Source organism: Acomys minous (assembly GCF_964271855.1).
Source record: "Acomys minous genome assembly, chromosome: 12".
Classification (NCBI taxonomy): domain Eukaryota; kingdom Metazoa; phylum Chordata; class Mammalia; order Rodentia; family Muridae; genus Acomys; species Acomys minous.
In genome coordinates, this window is record NC_140493.1 from 21,789,359 (window position 1) to 21,809,137 (window position 19,779).

Below are 19,779 nucleotides of genomic sequence, written 5' to 3' on the forward strand. Positions count from 1 at the left end.
TGGCTGTCCTGGAACTCACTCTGGAGAACAGGCTGGCCTCGAACTCAAAGATCCCCTTGCTTCTGCCTCCTGAGTGCTGGCATTAAAGGCGTGTGCTAACCACCCTGGGCTTGAAGATTTATTTATTTTTTTTAAAACCTTCTCATTATAATCACTCTTTCTTCTTCTTCCTCCTTCTCCTCCTTTTCCTCTTCCTCCCCTCCTCCTCCTCCTCTTTTCTATTCCTCCTTTTTGGAAACAGGCTTTCTTACATAACGTAGCCAAGGCTATGCCTAGAACTCTCTAACTTCTTGTTATAACCTCAAGACTTGGATCCCACCTGCTCAAGTGCTGGGTTTAAAGATGTGTATTATCACACCTGCTTGGTTAAGCATTTCAATTGAAATGGGAAGGAAGAAGCCTGCTATAGAGCTGGCAAGCTACCTTTCTCAGAGTAGGTGCTCAGTAAATATTCATCAAATGAGCTAGAAGAAGAAATTTGCATCCCCCAACTCCTTAGTAATGGGATTTAAGAAAGATTTTATTTTAGCTTTAATTATGTGCATTTGTGTAGGTATGTGCATGTGAATTTTGTGCATATGTGTAGGTATGTAAAACAAATGCAGTGCCCATGGAGACCAGCAGAGTGCTGGGTCCCGTGAAGCTGGGGTAACAGACCACAGTGAGCTGCCGGACATGAGTCTCTGCAAGAGCAGACCCAGTCTTCTCCACTGGGTCATTTCTCCAGCTTCTTTAAAGTCTGTACAATTTCCTTAAAGCTAAGTTGTGTGCGAACAGGATGGCCATTATTTTCACATTACAACGAATCTTAAAGATAACACGTCACTGATTTTAAAACAGTAACTCAGGCTTCAGAGTTCCATCTTTGTGCTCTAAGATTAACTTCCTTGGCTCCACTGCTGAGAGTCAAGGGCATGGAATGGTCAGCTATGACTCTCTCAGCTTGCATAGCTGGGTTGTGGGCGGGAAGGGAAAATGGTGAATGGCTCTTTCTATCTAGAACCTCTCAGAGGGGTTTCATCGTGTCCCCTAATGGGAAATCCCTCTCCTCCCAAGTAAAGGGCAGATTCCAGAGCTGAAGAACCTCAGGGGGAATGAATTTTGCCAGCGAGAACTGACTGACTGGCAGACACGAGATGGGGGTGAAGCCACTTCAGTGGTTGGTTTGGTGACAGCTCTGTGACTGAAGGGGGACCAAGTCACAGTTTAGGAATAACGACCCCAGTGTGAGGACATCTGCATTTCAGCCTTCACTCTCAGGAGACACTTAGAAAAATAGCCAGTAATTGGGAGGACTCAGGATGTGTGAAATCCCACTTATCCTCAATGGAGAAAATGTCCTTAAAAAACCACAGTTGCTTTAAAAAAAAAATCCAGCAGCTCCTTTTGAAGGGTCACCATTCCTAACTTCTTATGTGCAATCGTGCTTAATTTGATTTTAGGGTAAAATATATACTTCTGATTCAGTGGAGTGCATTCAGATGTTCAGCCACTCAATAAATAAAGTCTGGACACCTCTGTGCATGGCTCTAGGGGTGTGCTAGGAATGTACTGGGGAACGTAACACATGTTGTGGCCAAGGGCAGCGAACTGCTGTGCTCTGCATATAAGGGGTGAGCATGAACTTTAGCTAGTTCCAGTCCCCAGGATCCCAAGGCAGAAGAAATACCATGAGTTCAAGCAGAGCATGTAAGTTCGAGGCCATCCTGAGTTACAGTGTTGAGCCCCTCTCCGGAGGCTGAGGCAAGCAGACTTCTGTCAGGCCAAGGGCAGTCTGGTAATGTCATTGTATCACCTACTGGAAGTGTAGCATCGGTAACTCATTTATTTGATAGCCATCTTGTATTTCAAAAGGAACCTGATAATTAGGACAGGAAGTAGATAGAAGACAAGCATCCAGAAGGACTCCACGGCTCACGGCCTGAGGAACTAGCACAGGGTGGTGCCACTGCATCGCCCCCCCCTGCACCCCCAGGAGACAATGTGGGGGAGCCTGAGTGGTGAAAAGGATCAGGGGTCTGGGTTTGGAAATGTTAAGGAGACATGCTAAGGGCAGTCAGAGCCCTTGACAGATGAGTGTGGAGGTCAAGAGAGAGAAGACTGCCAATGAAACCTCGAGAGCTGTGGGCCTGGAGGGGGTTTAAAGCTGTGAGACTAAACACCTACCTCCTGGGGCACAAGATAGCTAGAGAAGAGAACCATTTGGAGAAAGGGCACCTCCACAGGAGAGGGAGAAGTGAGGGGTTTGCTGGATCAGAGGAATTGACACCCTGGGAGCCAAGCTGAGTAAAGTCTGTTGGTTTTTGTAAAACTCCAAGTTCGGAAAATTAAAACCACCACCACCAACAACAACAATAACAAACCACCCCACCAATCAACTCCTTATCAAAGAAGGGCATTTGTGCTGGGGAGATACTACAGCATTGCAACTAAATTGTGACCCTAATGGAGGGCAACAGATAGAAAGGACCCCCTTATCTAATACTCTGTCAGGCGTGGTGCCCATCCCCCACTCCTGCTGGGCCTAACCAATTCCTCTGCAGCTCTCCACTTAACGGGGGCTACAGCCTTTGGGGGTGCATCATCTTATTTCCACCTGCCTCACCTATCACTTTCTCTGTGTTGATTCCCCTCAAGCTTTCAAAGTAGGCTGTAAACCTCCTCCCTTCTCTCCACTAGCCTGTCTTCTGGTGGCTTCAACTCATAGGGGTCCTCATAGCAACACTGGTGGAACCAGATTTTATCTCTTATTCCCGTTAAACCACCTTATATAATCTTGATGAACAACAGCCATTTGCAGTCACCCAAGAGAGAAATGGAAGGATCACTGCAGACTCCCCTTTTTTTCTCTTATCCCTATATGTTTTAGAGTCAAGCCCAGGGACTTTATAGCTGTAGTACAATTGGAACAGAACACACAGCACACCCATTGCAGCCACTCCATTTTAGTTGGAGGAGACACACTCAGACTTAGATGGATGCTTGACACTGCATGTGTACCAAGCCCCGTTAGGTACTGTGGTTTTTCCTGTACATGATACTGTTAAACTTACACATTAGGCATAGCAAGAGATGAACAATGGTGAAGAACAGTGGTAATATATTTCAATAAATGATAGGTGGAGGCCAGGGGCACCGTGTTTAATCCCAGCACTCAGGAGACAGGCAGCAGGCTCGCCATGAGTTCAAGGCCAGCCTGGTGTATAGGAGTTCCAGGTTAGCCTGAGTTGCATAGTGAGAGTGTCTCAAAAGACAAAACAAAGCAAGGGGCTGTAGGGATGGCTCAGGAGTTAGGAGCAATTGCCATTATTGAAGAGGGCCTGGGTTTGGTTCCCAGCATCCACACAGTGGCTCACAAACATCTGAAACTCTAGTTACAGGGGACTCAATCCCTTCTGACCTCCATCTGAAACTCTAGCTACAGGGGACTCAATCCCTTCTGACCTCCTTGGGCACCAGGCACACATGGGAGCATAGACATACACGCAGGCAAAACACTCAGTGACATGGCTTTTCAAAAGGATCTTACTGTACTGTGTTTAGTACCCTTTTTTTTTTTTTTTAAATACAATGCCTGCTTGATGGCAGGAAATGAGAGGAGCAGGCGTTGTGAAGCAGTCTTAGGCTACTATAAAGCACAACAGGTACTGTAAACTAGATGTAGGCTGTCTCAGTGGGTTTCTTGAACAAAGCACAGCCATGACTCAGTCCATCTGACAGCCATTAAGTGACCCTTGGAGAGGTAGTATATTCAACATACAAACACTGGAAAGGGGGATATGTTGGGTACCAGCTGGAATGAAATGGGATGTCCAGGGCATTATGCTTTCAAATGGCATCCAATTTAAACTTTTTTTTTCTTCTGGAATTATCCACTTAATATTTCTGGGCTAAAGTTGACTGTGGGTAACTAATGATTTTTTTTTCTGGACTTATCTACTTAATATTTCTGGCCTATAGTTGACTGTGGGTAACTAATGATTTTTTTTCTGGACTTATCCATTTAATATTTCTGGCCTATAGCTGACTGTGGGTAACTAATGATTTTTTTCTGGACTTATCCATTTAATATTTCTGGCCTATAGTTGACTGTGGGTAACTAATGATTTTTTTTCTGGACTTATCCATTTAATATTTCTGGCCTATAGCTGACTGTGGGTAACTGAAACTGAATTTGGAGCTGTGGGGAAGTGGGCACTTCTGTATTTCTGTCTTGGGCCTTCTTCACTTATTCCCAGAATTACTGCAGCGTTCTGTCCTTTGAAGTCTTCTGAACACATGCAAAATCCCACCCCACCCCCAAAGAGAAAACGGAATGGTTTAAAATGGCAATCTCTGGTCTCACAGAACAGCACATAGACTGGTGACTGAAAATATCAATGGGACTCAAAAATCAAGGACAGAGGGCTGTCTTTGGATGCAGGCAATGAGGACGGAGTTGGACACCAGTGATTAGGTTCCAGAGTCCAGTTATTGGATATCCTAAACAATCCTTATCACCCAGATATTTCTACAAGCACATCTCCTCCAGAAGTCTTTTCTTTGTTCCCACTGCACTCTATGGCTGCCTTCACCATGCAGCCTTTCATGGGGGTGATTTTGATCAGTCTATAATTTTCTTGTATTCTCATGGTGCAGCATAGAGCCTAGCACAGAGCAGTTTCTTAGTGATAGAGAAATGAATGTAGTTCCTCCGCATGTAAAATAAGATGATAATGACCAATTTTAGCAGCTCTTTGAAATGTACATACGATGTGTGTAAATTATAACTTACTGTATAAATCACTTGTTTGTTCCCTCACTACTTCATGGAATAAAATCTAAATATCTTAGAATGAAACTCAAGGCCCCAGACAATCTGTTTTCCAGGCTGCCTTTTCGTTTTGCTTCTGGCTCCACCTTCATTATATTATTTCCAGTTATGCAGTATTTCAAACATACCAACTTCTTTCATATTTCTCACGATTTCATATTTGACTTCTCTATTGACATACATGTCAGTATCAATTACTTTGGCTATTATGGTAGCTGAAGCCGTGGAGGATAAAAAGAATCAAACTTTACTTTTTAATTTCAAAGTCTTTTCCTACCCTCTAAGTCTTTCCATCCTAGTCAAAATTTCATTTAGTCACCAGCGTGTTTTAAAACATGAACTCGATTATACTGTCAGTGTCCATAGGGAGGAGGCTCTTTGGGACTTGCCTTAACTCTGTCACTTCGTCTCCCTCCACTGTTGCTCCACTAACAGCTAGCTCTACTGTCACAGCCACGAGAGGACTTGCAGTTCCACTGAGATAATAGGTGCTCTCTGTGTTCCTGCCTTTATACAAGAATCGTCCTTTGTCTCTGATGCCCCCCTCTTCTTTGTCTACCCCGTGAACTCCCTGTCATCCTTTACGATTTAATTCGGATGTAAAATGTCCTGCCCTTAAATACTCCTTGGCAGAAATTAGATGCTGTCTCCTCTCTCATTATGCAATACATATCTTGTCACAATCTTCTATGACTGCGCCTGTCACCTCCACTAACCTGTAAACTCATGCAGCGTAACGCTATGCTTTATCTCTGGGTCCTTCCTGCCGGGTACAAAGCGTAAGCTCACTGCTGATGGCATGAATATATCAAAGACTAGCCCTCGGTGAGAGCCGGAGCTGTCCTCAGAGCTACTGCGGCGCTGACCATTAGTCACACGGCTTTCCCCCCTCTAGCTAAGCTCCGAGGTGGCAGTCAGGGCTTGCAGGGTGGCACCTCTGATCCAGCACAATAGTAACACAAATCGTAGAAATCTAGAAAGCAAAATTCAAAACAGTGCTACTAACCGAGATTGGATATCAAGGACTTTTGTCTTTGGTCTGTTTGATCCGGCCAAGAGGATAGACCTACCGCAGACGCCTTGTTAGAGGCCCTGCGAGTAGCAGGCACTAAGGGGCCGGAAGTGAGGAAGCGGAAGCAAGGGAGCGGAAGTGGGCAACGGCGTGGGCTCTTGGGACGAAGATCGCTCTGGGGGGCGGGGGGTCTCGGGGGTTTGATATTTTGATGGGAAGGAGATGCCCAGGTAGGTGGCTGGAAGGGCCCATCGGATAGTAACCTCCAGGGCAGAACAAAGTGGATGGAGGGAAGCCAGTGGCCTTCCCACCTAACTTGCCAGTAGCCACCGTTCCGCCCTAGGCACAGGACAGGCCGGCCGGCGGGCGGGGCCCTGAGGCTGCTGCTATTGGATGCCATGCAGCCCCTCCCTCTTTCCAGAAGTTTCCTCAGCGAAGTTCCCCATCTCAGGAAACTGTGTCCTACGCTTGTGTGAAAACCTGGAAAGAGGGTGCCAGGAAAGTCCCTGTCTAGCGGAAGTTGATTCTCTGGATCTCTATCCTCCATTTTTCAGAATTCTCTCCAAATCCCGTGCCTTTCTTCCTCACCGTAGCCCTGTGCTGTAGATGAGGGAACTAAGGCTCAGAGGTGTCATTTAATTAGGGAATGGACCTCAGATCCGTGCCATTGGATCTTAAATGCACGGATGTGACACCTCACAAAGCCATGGTGTAGCGATTCCCTTGGGTGGGAACTGTGCCTTGTGCACCCATTTCCCTTATCGCCTCCTTGCTGGGATAGAGGTTGCCATGTAATCAACTTTGGGAAAAATCGCTTCACATGGAAGCAGCTCAGAAAAGTTTCTCTTCCTCGTTCAGCATCGAGTTCTTTCAATCAAAACCGTAACCCCTTTCAATGCCACGGTGTTCCTTGTAATGGTTTGATTAGCAGTCTCCACCAGAGCCTACTTCCTCCTGAGCCAAACTCATGTCTGTAGGCAGAACGCAAACAAACAAGGACTGGGCTTTCTTTCTAGTGTTCTCTCTGCTGTGTCTTTCCAGAGACGCCTTTGAGCGGTCAGCGTCTGAGATGCTACTGTTCTTAATGCCCACATCTGGATAGTTCCTCTGGGTTTTGTTTTTTGTTTTTTTGTTTGTTTGTTCTGTTGTTGTTGTTGTTGTTTTTAATTTTATGTGTATGGGTGTTTTCTCTGCATGGGTACTGCACCTCATGTGCAGTACCTGAAAAGCACCGTCAGATACCTCTCCAGACAGGTCAGAAGAGGTGTCAGATTCCTTGGAACTGGAGTTGCAGAGTCGTAGCCACTGTGTAGGTGCTGGGAATAGAGCCCAGTTCCTCTGGAAGAACAGTCAGTGTTCCTAACCACGGAGCCCTCTCCCTCTAGTTCTCCAGTCCTTTAGTTTCGGTTATGAAATCTAAAGTTTCGAAGACCAGTTTCCCTTTTTTTTTTTTTTTAACTTACTTAGGGAAATCTGAACTGAAATGAGACTGCTGATAACCTCTGTACCAAATATCTACAAGTTTTGTTGCAAATATGTTGGCGGGGCCCGTTGCTCAGAGCATCCCTACCCCTCACTGTGTGTATTCTGTAGTGTGTGGTACAGGCACTGCGGTGCCTTTCAAAACAGCAACAAAACTTCAGTTCAGCTGGCCTCAAGGAAATTGTGTGGGATTGTGGACCAGTGGCTCAACATCATCTGACAAACGCTTTCCTGCCTCAATTGAATTTTCAATTCAACAAAGTTCTCCAAACAGGAAGTTTTCCCCCCATAGGGAACATGATTTACATTTCTTCACAAACGTGTATAAATGGCTCTCAAGAGGTATTTGTTGATTGCTTTGGAAACATTTGTTCAAATTCTAAACTTTTACATACATGACAATTACAGGGGCTGGGGTTTTGTTTTTGTTTTTTAATGTCATGTTTGAAATGGGAAGCCGTAGAATCATTTCTGGGTTATCCCAAAGCAGAATCGTGTAGCCATCTAGTCATGTACTCCTCACATGTGTCCTGGGTTCCCACCATGGCTGGAGGGGTTGGGGGGGCTCCTTAGGTGTAGGATTGCAGTAATATATAAGACAGTGGCGTTGAGGGTTCTGTCCTTCAGGAGCTCCCAGTCTGGTGTTATTTGCCACACTCAAACAACAAGTAGTTAAGTACATGTTATTTTAAATGTCATGAAAGAAATTCCATTCTCAAGAAGGAAATCTACTGGGTGTGGATGATAGGATGACCTTTATGGTGAGGTCAGAGGTCGGAGGGATGACGAATCTGGGCCATGAATTGCCTTCTTCTCAATGTGATGGTGAAGTAGGTAGCCAGACAACCGAGAGTCACATGTGGAAACTTGTATCCTTGCCAGGGATTTTTGTCTCAGATACTATCTAGTCAAAAAGGTGCTTAATGCCAGGGGCACATTCTGAAAAATGTACGCTTAGGTCTACACCAGCATAGGGTATACTTACCCAAACTAAGATGGCTATGATGTCATCTTGTGTGACCACAGTCATGCATGACACCCTTGCACATGCAGCACATGACTGTAATTACAACCTCCAGGTTACCTCAGGGTGCGAGTAAGAAGCATTTCTCTACAGTTGAGTGTCTGAACATAATAAGCTCTCATCATTTCCAAATGACGCCTGTTACTGAGCTCTTTATGGTGCCTCATTCTATGGCCATGTCAGCACATGTGAGCAGTGACACTAGTTTACCCAGCTAGGCCTTTTTCTTTGTGGCGTTTGTAACAGTTAGGAGAGCACTTACTTTTGGCATGGTGTTGGGTCATCCCTTTAAAACTACTATTTTAGGTTAGAAGGCTCTTCACTTATTTTCTGGTGTAGCAAATTTGTTTAAGAAAACAGTTCAAAAATTTAAGGATGCAATTCAGAGAATATAGGAAAGCCGAATAATGAACATGGTTCTTTCAAAAATATAGATAGATGGCTATAAAAACAAAAGTTTTTTTTTAAACAACTGCTTAATTCCAGCAAGTTATAATTCTAAGGCAGTTTTTTTTAAAAAAATAGATTTGTGAAGACACAGATCAATATTGGCTACTCTAGGCTGGTGTTACAGCACAGCGCTGCATTGAGTAAGTTTGGTAGAGGAGAAAAAAAGGACAGTAGAAATTGAAAGTTTTAATAGCTTATTGAAACATTTATAAATCAGATTTTTGCTGTAGGAGGAAGTCAGACAAAATGCTTGTATTCAGGGTGCAAACGAGGCAACCAGAAAGCCACAGAAACACACTTCTCCTTTTCTATAGCCTATGAAGGATATGGTCTCTTTCTGAGAAATGTTAATTAAATCGATTATATTTTCTGTCTCATTTATTTGAGAGTGCATTGGGCTTGAGTCAAAAAGAGGAGGGACAGAATGGCTGATGAGCTCCTGTTTTTTATTTTTTTTAAGTGATAGTTCATTTACCATGCATCTGACAATTATGTCTTCCTTTGACACACAAATTAATCAGGCGTGAGCTAGGAGCCAAGGAAACAAAACTAAAAATACCAAACAGTCGTTATGGGTCTGATTTTTTTTTCTTTTGTGTGTGTGCAGCTTTGATAGTGAAATCTGATTAAGTCCATCTAGGCTTCATTGGGTCTGGATGCTCATCAGGGCTTGAAATCAGTTTGGCACAGTGCCTTGGTAGTTGTCGGAGGTGAATCACTAGAGAAATTGCAAACTGAGTGACTCACCTTCCTGCAGAGTAATGAAAAAGAGGAAAGGGACAGTTTCATGTAAATTATAAACTGATAATTCACAAGCATCTTGTGAATTCTTGGGGCTACATACTCCTCTTAAGTTTTAATGTGCTTTTATATTAACCTAAATATCTTCCATTTCTATGTATCTGGGAAATTGTCAGACACATGGTAATCACTCCAGATTTTAGGGAGTTCCTTACAATTCCCTATTCAAATGCCATTTAACACTGTTGAATTTTAAAGCTATATCTTTTTCCTGAAGGTGAGTAAAGAAAGTAATTGAACCTTTCCCCCTAGTTTGCTGGTTGTTTCCGGGCTAAAATACTGGTTTTTGGGTGCCACACATTGGTTGTAATCCAAGAAGGTAGAATATTTGTCTTAGTGCTGGCTCCCTAGATGGACAAGAAAGCAGAATGTGTTTAGATGTGATTAAGTTTAGATTTGTCGTTCTAGAGCTAAGTGTACTGGGAGGGCCTCACATTCAGTTTTTACCAGCATGTAAATTGTTTTCCAGGCACAATATTTGTATAATGGCAGCATAGGTTAGAAAAGAGATGTCAGCTGGGTGGTGGCAGCACATAATTTTAATCCCAGCACTTGGGAGGCAGAGGCAGGCAGATTTCTGAGTTTGAGGGCAGCCTGGTCTACAGAGTTCCAGGACAGCCAAGGCTACACAGAGAAACCCTGTCTTGATGTCTCGAAAAACAAACAAACAAACAAACAAACAAACAACCCTCCTGAAATACTAATTGGTCTGCTCTGTGCCTTTATACTTACTGTATTTCTTGCCAAAGGGATTGAGTGACATTTTCTGCAGCAACTTTTAGGAACAGATAGACAACCTACATTGCTTTGGATAATGGAGGTCAGTCTTGTTAGGGCTTTTCTGGTGCTCATCCTCGCCTACATAGTCCCCTCCTCCCTTCTGGCTGACTTGGGAATTAAATCTAGATTTTTTTCCTCCAGACTAACTTGGCCTTCTGTAGACATTTTTCTTTTAAAAGGAACTTACACATTTTTCATACTTTCCTTGCAGGAAATCGATACTTTACCATGTGGAGACAAATCACTTGTGTTTGAGAGCTGCAGACCCAGGGACAGATCTGTCAGGAGCTCCGTAAACCAGCCGTCCCTGTCCCATCGCTCTCACCCGCCCTCACCTTCACACTCATTGTAGCTATGGCACTCAGGAGGCAAGTGAAGAACTTTGTGAAAAATTACTCAGAGGCTGAAATAAAAGTCAGGGAAGCAACTTCCAACGACCCCTGGGGTCCCTCCAGCTCCCTGATGTTAGCTATCAGTGACATGACCTTCAACTCGGCCTCCCTCTCCCAGATCATGCACATGCTGTGGCAGCGACTCAGTGACCATGGCAAGAACTGGCGCCACGTGTACAAGTCCCTCGCCCTGATGGACTACCTCATCAAGAACGGTTCCAGGAAAGTTATTCAGTACTGCAGAGAGGGCTTCTGTAGCCTGCAGATGCTCAAAGAGTTTCAACACATAGACGAAGCTGGAAAAGACCAAGGTAACAGTTCGTAAAAAAGAGACAGGGCACCTGTAAACAAAGGCTCGCTGGGCAGACCCTGTTTTAAACCCTAAACTGGGCTTGTTTGTTTGTTTGCTTGTTTGTTTGTTTTTTGATTTTGAGAGTATCTTGTTGTGTAGCCTAGACTCCCGCCCTGCCCTCCCACATGCTGGGATGACAGGTGCACACCGTCACGCTGGGCTTGAAGAGTTGTCCTTAAGTGTCCCGGCCACCTTTCTTCTTAGGCAGCTGTGAGTCGCATCTTCAGCCTCTGTGCTGACTATGACACTTGGGAGAACAGTATGATTGCTTTCACACTTGGGGTCCTGATCCCATGACACCTCATAGAAAAACAAAAACAGCAAATGAAAAGAGGAGAGCACAGAAGTTTGTATATTGATGTCACTATAATTCATAATTATAATTAGGTTGGAACTTAGTCACACACTAGAGAAGTGTTTCTGGGAGTTCTGGGATCTCTGAAGGCTATAGAGATGGGGGTACCTAACAGAAGTGTAGAAGTTCATGACATAATTCTGGGCATGGAGAGGAGGTGACCTAGGAAGAGCCGAATAGAGTGTTAAAGTGAATTGGTGCCAAATAATTTGCAGAGGTCAAGAGTCAGCATTCTTTTCCTTTGTGTTAGAAATACAAAGTTATAATTTGTGTTTAAAGTGATGGGTTTTAAGTGAGAAGGGAAGAAAGTTTGCTATAGTTATACTCTGTGGTTACTGCATTTTAAAACTACAGTTTTAAAAAATACAAAAATTATACAAAAAGTGGTTTCTATGCACCCTTCTCCACCCACCCACCATCTCTCCAATTACTAACATCAGGGAGGGACATTTGCTACAAATGGCAGCCAATGTTGCTACTGCTAACGCTCATGGTTTACACGCAGCACAGTTGGCCGTAACCCTGTGCCCACCACCCAGGACAGCACAGGGCCTCTCACTCCCCCAAGCCTTAGGACCCACCCTCCCCTCTTGGCCCTGGAAGCCCCTTGTCTTCACAGTCCTGCTGTTTCCAGGCGTCATGATGTTATAAAGCTGGCTTCTTTCGCCGACATTACACCCCGAGCTTCCTCCATGCCTTTCCACAGCGTAAGAGCTTGTTTCTTTTTGTCTTTCCTCTTCATAAAAAGTCTTGTTTGGATATAATTCACAATACCATACAAACTGCACACTTAGATATGAGCCTACGTATATATTATATATAAAATATAAGGCTGTTTATGTAAGGTACATATAAGTATAAGGTCGTGTATTATAAGGTGTGATAGCTGGATCAAGACTTAACCTTTTTGCGTTCATTTATATTAATATTTTTTAGTCAGAATCTCATGTGGACTTGAGTTTATTAAGTAGCTGAGTTGAGTTGACCTTGAACTCCTGATCTTCCTACCCCCACCTTCCAAGTGCTGAGATTAGCAGTATGTGCTATCACCATGCCAGGCTCATACTTAGGTTTGTAAGTGCAGTTTGGTGGCATTAATTACATTTACTCTGCTGTGAAGCCATCGCCACTCTTGTTTAAACATATTTTTTAAAAGCACGCTGTCAACATTAAGCAATAACTCTTCATTCCCAATCCACTAAGCCTCTACTTTCTATCTTGATTAATTTAAAAGTCCTCTCACATAAAAGTGGAATTTTAATATATTTTTTTTCCTTCTCGTCAGGCTTATTTCTCTCACCCTACGGCCCTTGAGGTTCATCCATGTGGCAGGATGTATCAGAGCTCGATACTTTTGTGGTTGAATAACAGTTTATTTTCTGTGCTTTGCACATTTAAGCAAATCTGTTCATCTGTTGATAGATTCATGGGCTGGTTCTCCTTGTGAGCTCTTGTGAATAAGGCTGCAGTGAACATCAGTGTGTGTCAGGTCAGGTCTCTGCTTTCAGTTCTTGAGAGAGATGGTAGAATTGCTAGGACGTGTGTGAATATCGGTGTTTGGCCTTTTGAGGATCTGCTGAGCCTTTCCGGGGGCACTGAACCATCTTGCATTCCTATTAGCAGTGTAAGAGGCTTTCCTTCTTCCTGTGTCCTTGCTAGCGCTTGTTATTTCGTCCTACTTAAAATTATGGTTAATCCCACTGGATATGAAGTTGGCCTCGCTGTGCTTTGACTTCCATTCCTCTGAGAATCTTGATCTCAAGCATCACGTCCTTGATGGAGATGCACCTGCTGTCTTTTAGAAATGCCTTTTCAAGCCCTTTGCCTGTTTTCAAATGCATTCTTTTATTGTTGAGTTGTGAAAGTTCTTTAGTATTCTGTGTACGAGTCTCTTAGCAGAGAGGTGGCTTGGAAGTACCTTCTGCTCCTCTGTAGGTTGTCTCTGTGATCTCTTGATGTGTATGTCCTCCTGTGCACAAAAGTTTATTATTATTTTTAAAAGGAGTCTTACTGCATATCCCTAGCTGGCCTGGAGCTTTGCTGTGTAGACCAGGCTGGTTTTGAACTCACAGAGATCCACTTGCCTCTGCCTCCTTGATGCTGATATTAAAAGCATGCACCACCTTGCCCAGCTAATTATGCCTCTATTTTCTCCTAAGAGTTTTGTTGTGTTGACTCTGTTGTCTTAGGGTTTCTATTGCTGCTGTGAAACGACATGACCAAGAAACAGCTTACCCTTCCACATCACTGTTCATCGTTGAAGGAAGTCAGCACAGGAACTCAAACAGGGCAGGAACCTGGAGGGAGGAGTTGACGCAGAGGCCATGGAGGGGTGCTGCTTACTGGCTTGCTTCCCATGGCTTTATCAGCCTGCTTTCTTACAGAACCCAAGGCCACCAGCCCAGGGATGGCACCACTCACAGTGGCCTGGGCCCTTCCTCATCAATCATTAATTTTAAAAAAATGCTTTATAGCTGGATCTTTTGGAGGCATTTTTTTTTCCAGTTGAAGTTCCCTCCTTCCAGGTAACTCTAACTTGTGCTTGTGTCAAGTTACATAGCACTAGCTAGCACACTCTCTTATTCAGATCTTGGATTCCTGTAGACTTAATATTTCTGTATGATATGAGAGATAGGGGGCCCACTTCAAGTTCTTTTTTTTTTTTTTTTTTTTGAGACAAGGTTTCTCTGTGTTATCTTGGCTGTCCTGGACTCTTGTAGACCAGGCTGGCCTCAAACTCACAGAGATCTGCCTGCCTCTGTGTCCCAAGTGCTGGGATTAAAGGCGTGCACCACCGTGCCTGGCCCACTTCAAGTTCTTTTGCATGTGGATACCCAGTTAGTTCTTATGACATTTTGAAAACATGTTCTTCCCCCTTGAGTTACGCTGGCTCCTTGTGACGAGTCATTCTCTCCTCTAATCTGTGTCCTCATAGGTCTGTGTTTTTTCATTTGCCAGCATATTGCTATATCTTTGTAGTAATACTTGAAATCAAGGAGAGTGACTACTTCAACTCCAGTCTTCCTTTAAAAAATATATTTTATGGGCTGGAGAGATGGCTCAGAGGTTAAGAGCACCGTCTGCTCTTCCAGAGGTCCCGAGTTCAATTCCCAGCAACCACATGGTGGCTCACAACCATCTGTAATGCGATCTGGTGCCTTCTTGTGGTGGGCAGGCACACATGTGGGCAGAATACTGTGTAAATAATAAATAAATCTTTTAAAAATATTTTTTATTTGCATTGGTGTTTTGCCTACATGTATGTCTGTGAGAGGATGTTAGAGCCTCTGGAGCTGGAGTTACAGACATTTATGAGCTACAGTGTGGGTGCTGGGAATTGGACCTCTGGAAGAGCAGCTCTTAACCACTGAGCCATCCTTCCAGCCTCCATTCTTCCTTCCTTAATGCATTCCAAGTCTCTTGCATTTCCTTGTGGATTTAATGTCAGCTTACCACTTTCTGTTCAGACAAATGGGCAATAGAATTTTGGCTGGTATTGCATTGGCTCTCCAGACAAATTTGGGGAACACTGCTTTCTTATGAATTTTTTTCTTTTTAAACTTTTTTCTTTTTACTTTTTGAGATTATAAATTATATCATTTCTCTCTTCATTCCAAACTCTCCCACAGACTCCCACCTTGCTCTTTAAAATTTATGGCCTTTTTTTTGTTTAATTGTTGATATACATCTATCTATCTATCTATCTATCTATCTATCTATCTCTCTATATATGTATTTTTCTAAAGATATATGTATATGTATTATTAAATACACAAATAAGTGCATAAAATGTTACTTGTCTGCGTGTTTTCAGACTGGCCATTTGGTACTGGGTAACCGACTGGTGTGCTCTCCTCTAGTGAGGACGGTTCCTCCTGCCTCCTGTAGTCCCTTACTTGCCTGCAGTTCCTTGTCCAGGGCTGAGGCCTCATGAGCTTTCTCCCTTCCAGGGCAGCACGTCCTTTGGTATTGTCCACGCCGAGGTCTTGTTTAGGCAGCCATGTTGATGAGACATCATGGTTGTAGCTTCTGATATTTCTAGGAAACATCATCTCTCAGCAAACTTCCTGCTCCTTTGGCTCTTACCATCTTTCTGACCCTTCTTCTGTTATGACCTCTGACCTTAGGTGCAGGAGTTGTGCTGCAGATGTACAGTGGGACTGGGCTCCACAGCTCTGCATCTTGATTGGTTGTGGATTTCTGTAACGGTCTCCCTCTGCTACAAGGAGAAGCTTCCTTGATGAGGGGTGAGAACTACACTTAGCTGTGGGAATGAAGATAAAGATTTCCAGTGCAGTTAGGGATTATATTGGCTTAGTAAAATGGAGGTTGTAGATTCTCCTCCGAGATCCATGACTTCACTGGCCTTGAGCAGTTGTCTAGGTTTCCAGAACCAGGCACAATTTCCTTCTTGTTGAGTGGGCCGTAAGCCCAATTAGACAACTGTTGGTTACTGCCACAGTGTGCGGCCACTCCTGCACCCTGAGCATTACTGTTGCGTGCTGGTTGCTGATGTGGGCCGTGGGCATCATAACTGGGGAGCACGGTTGCTTGTTCCCCTCCTTTGGCAGCTGCATGGCTCCTTCTGGTTCCAGGAAAGCTGGTCCTCAAGGAGGAGGCTTTCAGGTTGGATTCGGCTCAGGTCCTCTGGGCCTGTGTGTCTGAAGTGCATGGTGTCTTCAGGAACAGGGACTTACCTTCCACCTCTGGGGGCAACCAAACACAACAGCAGTAGCCTGTAGTGCTTTGTGTTTGGGGAACCCTGACCAACAGCTCAAAAGAGGATTTCTCATGCCTGGGTGTTGTTGTTGTTGTTGTTGCTGGATAGTCTGTGGGTCTTGGCAAGGAGTATTGCCAGCCCAGATTGGAAGTTTTGTTTTGTTTTGTTTTTTTCTTTTCTTCCTTTTTTTTTTTTTTTTTTTTTTTTGTTTTGAGACAGGGTCTCCCTGTGTAACACAGGCTGGCCTGGAACTCACCGTCCTCCTGCCTCGGCCTCCCAAATGCTAGGAGTATACATTTGTGACACCATGTTGGTGAGCTGAGGGCTTTAAAAGAAACCAACATTTATTTATTTAATGTATATGACTGCTTTATACCTGAAGGCCAGAAGAGGGCACCAAATCTCATTATAGATGGTTGTGAGCCACCATGTGGTTGCTGGGAATTGAACTCAGGACCTCTGGAAGAGCAGGTGGTGCTCTTAACCTCTGAGCCATCTCCCCAGCTCGAGCTGAGGGCTTTTTATATTTGCTCAGGTTGAGTAAGTTTTATTCTGTTCCTGATGAGTTAGGTACATTTCAATGTCATTATTTGTTTGTTTGTTTTTGAGACAGGGTTTTGTCTCTGTGTAGCCTTGGCTGTCCTAGAACTCATTCTGTAGACCAGGCTGGCCTTGAATTTACAGAGATCCACCTGCCTCTGCCTCCTGAGTGCTGGGATTAAAGGCGTGTGCCACCATGCCCAGCTTCAATGTCATTATTACTATTACTACTGGTGTGTGTGTGTGTGTGTGTGTGTGTGTGTGTGTGTGTGTGTGTGAAGGCACGTGCGGTGTGCCACAGCATACATGAGGAGGTCTGAGGATAGTTTTCAGGAGTCAGTTCGCTCCTACCACGTGGGTTCTGGGGATCAAACTAGGGTCGGGAGGCTTGGCGGCAGGCTCCTTTACCTTCTGATCCAACCCGCCAGACCTTGAGTGTATTTTAAAACCAAGAAACCATGTTGAGTTTTGTCAAATGCTTTTTATGCATCTCTTGAGGTGATTATGTGTTTTAAAAATCCTTTTATCCAGTGAATATGGTCTATGACCTTGATTTTCTGCATTCCTAGCATAAGTCAGATTTAATCATGGTGCTCAACTTACTTTTAAGTGTTTATTTTAGATTAGGTTTTGGGCTTAATGATGAAATTGGAGAACCCTTCATGAGTTTTTATCCTGCTGTGCTTGATTCATTCAGAAAATTTTATACAAATCAACTTCTATGAAGATTAAATTTTTATTTATTTAGTAGATAAGGTCTCACTATTTTACTATGTAGTCCAGGCTGGCCAGAAATCCACAGTCTTCCTGCCTCAGCTTCTTGAGTCACAAAAAATATATATATATATTTATTTTTACAAGGTAAAATAATGCTAATTAAAATTTTCAGGTCTTCCCTTGAAAATTCCAGTGCCGCAGTTTTATAACCGGACTAAGGACTTCCATGACTTTGTAAAGCAGAGGGGTTAGTCCCTGGTATAAAGAGCTCATGAGCTATTCTGAGCAAGGGACTTGAAAAGTATAGAGAATTACAAATATTCAGACAGACCTGTTTATGCACACATAACTTTTGTGAACATTTAAATCTATCTTCATAATGGGTTTTCAGATTCTCCAACACTTGAGCTTAAAACCAAGTACAGAACAATGGGAGTTCTCCCAGTGGAAAAAAAAATCCCAGACCAGCGCTGACAAGTCCACAGAGGCATTGTGCATTTACCTGTTTACTCTGGAAGGGCACTAGTCATTGATTGATAGCATTGACACGTGTTACATTCATTATTGGAATATTTACTAATAAATGATAGTAATTACAATGTCTTAATTAATAGGAACAAATGAAATGAATTACATTTATCTTTTACATACCTCCCTTTTGGTGTTTATTTCCCAGAGAACGTTGTATTGTACAGGAGCAGCTCATGGCATCATTCAGTTTATATTGCGGTGTGCTTCTATGAGGATGGCGGATGCTGAAAGCTGTTATTTATGGGATAGCTAGTCAAGAGAGTCTGGCTCCTGATCTGTCTCTGTGCTTTTATCTCATTAGCCTTCAATGTAGGTTGCTCCGTCAACAAGCACCGCAGTGCTAATGCATTGCTTTGTGCTGTACTCAAAAAGTTCTTTGCCCTCTAGATCTAGAATGTTCATTTCTTTCTGTTGTTGAATTCCTCTTTACTCTTCAAATCCCAGCCCAAAGACCTTTTCCTGGGTATGCCCATTTTTCTTTCCTTCACTGAGAAATAGCTATGCTTTTTTAATTTTAATTTTATTTTTATTTTTTGAGACAGGGTTTCACTGTGTAGTCTTGGCTGTCCTGGACTCATTTTGTAGAGCAGGCTGGCTTCAAACTCACAGAGATCTGCCTCCCACTGCCTCCCAAGCACTAGAATTACAGATGTGCACCTCTACACCCAGCTGGCTATGCTGTTTTATTCATATCAGTGTAGTGCCTTTTATGTTATATGTACACATGTGATATATATGTCTACATAATTTCCTTAACCCGATTCTGAGGACACATACCATGTGTGAGTCATCTTTTTATCATCAGACCTTGGCACATAAAAAAAGGAAAGACCCACCCCCAAACAAAAGGTATATGACCATTGAAAAACTGCTGGATAAAAATGGTGTTGCTAGATTAGAGAAGAAAAGAGGTATAGTGTAAAGTCACTGAGAAAGTGCCAGAACGCACTTCCATGCAACTAATTTGCACTGGAAGCCTAGCCCACACACGGATCACAAAGAAGCCAAATTCTGCTGGGAAAAGGGCTTCTGGCTTTCTTGGTTGGCGCCCACAAAGTTTAGTAAGCCATGCTTTCATTTCACCCATTTAAAAACAATTGACCTTCTTTCCCTCTTTATTCCTCAACCCAAGTGTTATTTAGCTCTGGATATTCTAGCTATCTTCTTACTGATGTCCACTTTAATTCTGTTGCGGTCTGAAAACAGATACTGTATGATTTTGTATTCTTCTAAATGTATTGACACATGCCCCGACTTGGAATGTGGCCTGTCTCGGTGCATGTTCCATGTGGGCTTGATGAGCAGGAAGTGGCCTATAACTGTCTATCACATCAGCATTGACTCTGTGGATTCTGAGGCTCTCATTTGATGTGTAGACACTGAAAACTCTTGCATTTCCTTGGAGAATGCCACCTATATTGTCAAGCAGTTCCCTTCTTGCCATGGACACATTTTCTTGGTCTGATTTCTGATGTGTCTGAGATTAATTGTGTTTTCTAAAGCTACTCCGGATTTCTTTTGATTATTGTTAATATGGTGTGTATTTATAGCTTTACTTTTTTTCTAGTCATGGGGCATGAGTCTTTGAAAAGGCTATTCACAGACAAAACAGTTTTTCATCAGAGGAGGGCATCAGGCATCTTATTCTATCAGCCTCTGCCTCATTCCTTTGAGCCAGGGTCTCTCTGAACCTAGGACATATGCTTCTCAGCTGGTAGTCAGCAAGACACAGTGGTCCTCGGGCCCTGACCTTCACAGTGCTGGCATTATAAGCTTGTGAGAGAGCACATCAGCTTGTTATGTGGATGCT

General features: G+C 43.5%; 1 protein-coding gene across 4 annotated transcripts in view; it reads left to right on the plus strand.

Moving 5' to 3' along the window:
- Positions 1-5,599: 5,599 nt before the first annotated feature.
- The window catches only part of ENTHD1 (ENTH domain containing 1), a 113,186-nt gene continuing 99,006 nt past the window's right edge, over positions 5,600-19,779 (plus strand). For 3 of the 4 annotated variants that reach the window (XM_084751537.1, XM_084751539.1, XM_084751540.1), the window contains exons 1-2: positions 5,983-6,055; positions 10,574-11,065. In XM_084751537.1, the coding sequence (XP_084607663.1) occupies positions 10,717-11,065 (349 nt within the window). In that variant the 5' untranslated portion in view covers positions 5,983-6,055; positions 10,574-10,716. Of the gene's footprint in view, positions 5,639-5,982; positions 6,056-10,573; positions 11,066-19,779 lie in introns of those variants that run through there. The other variant, XM_084751538.1, reaches the window with a different exon arrangement.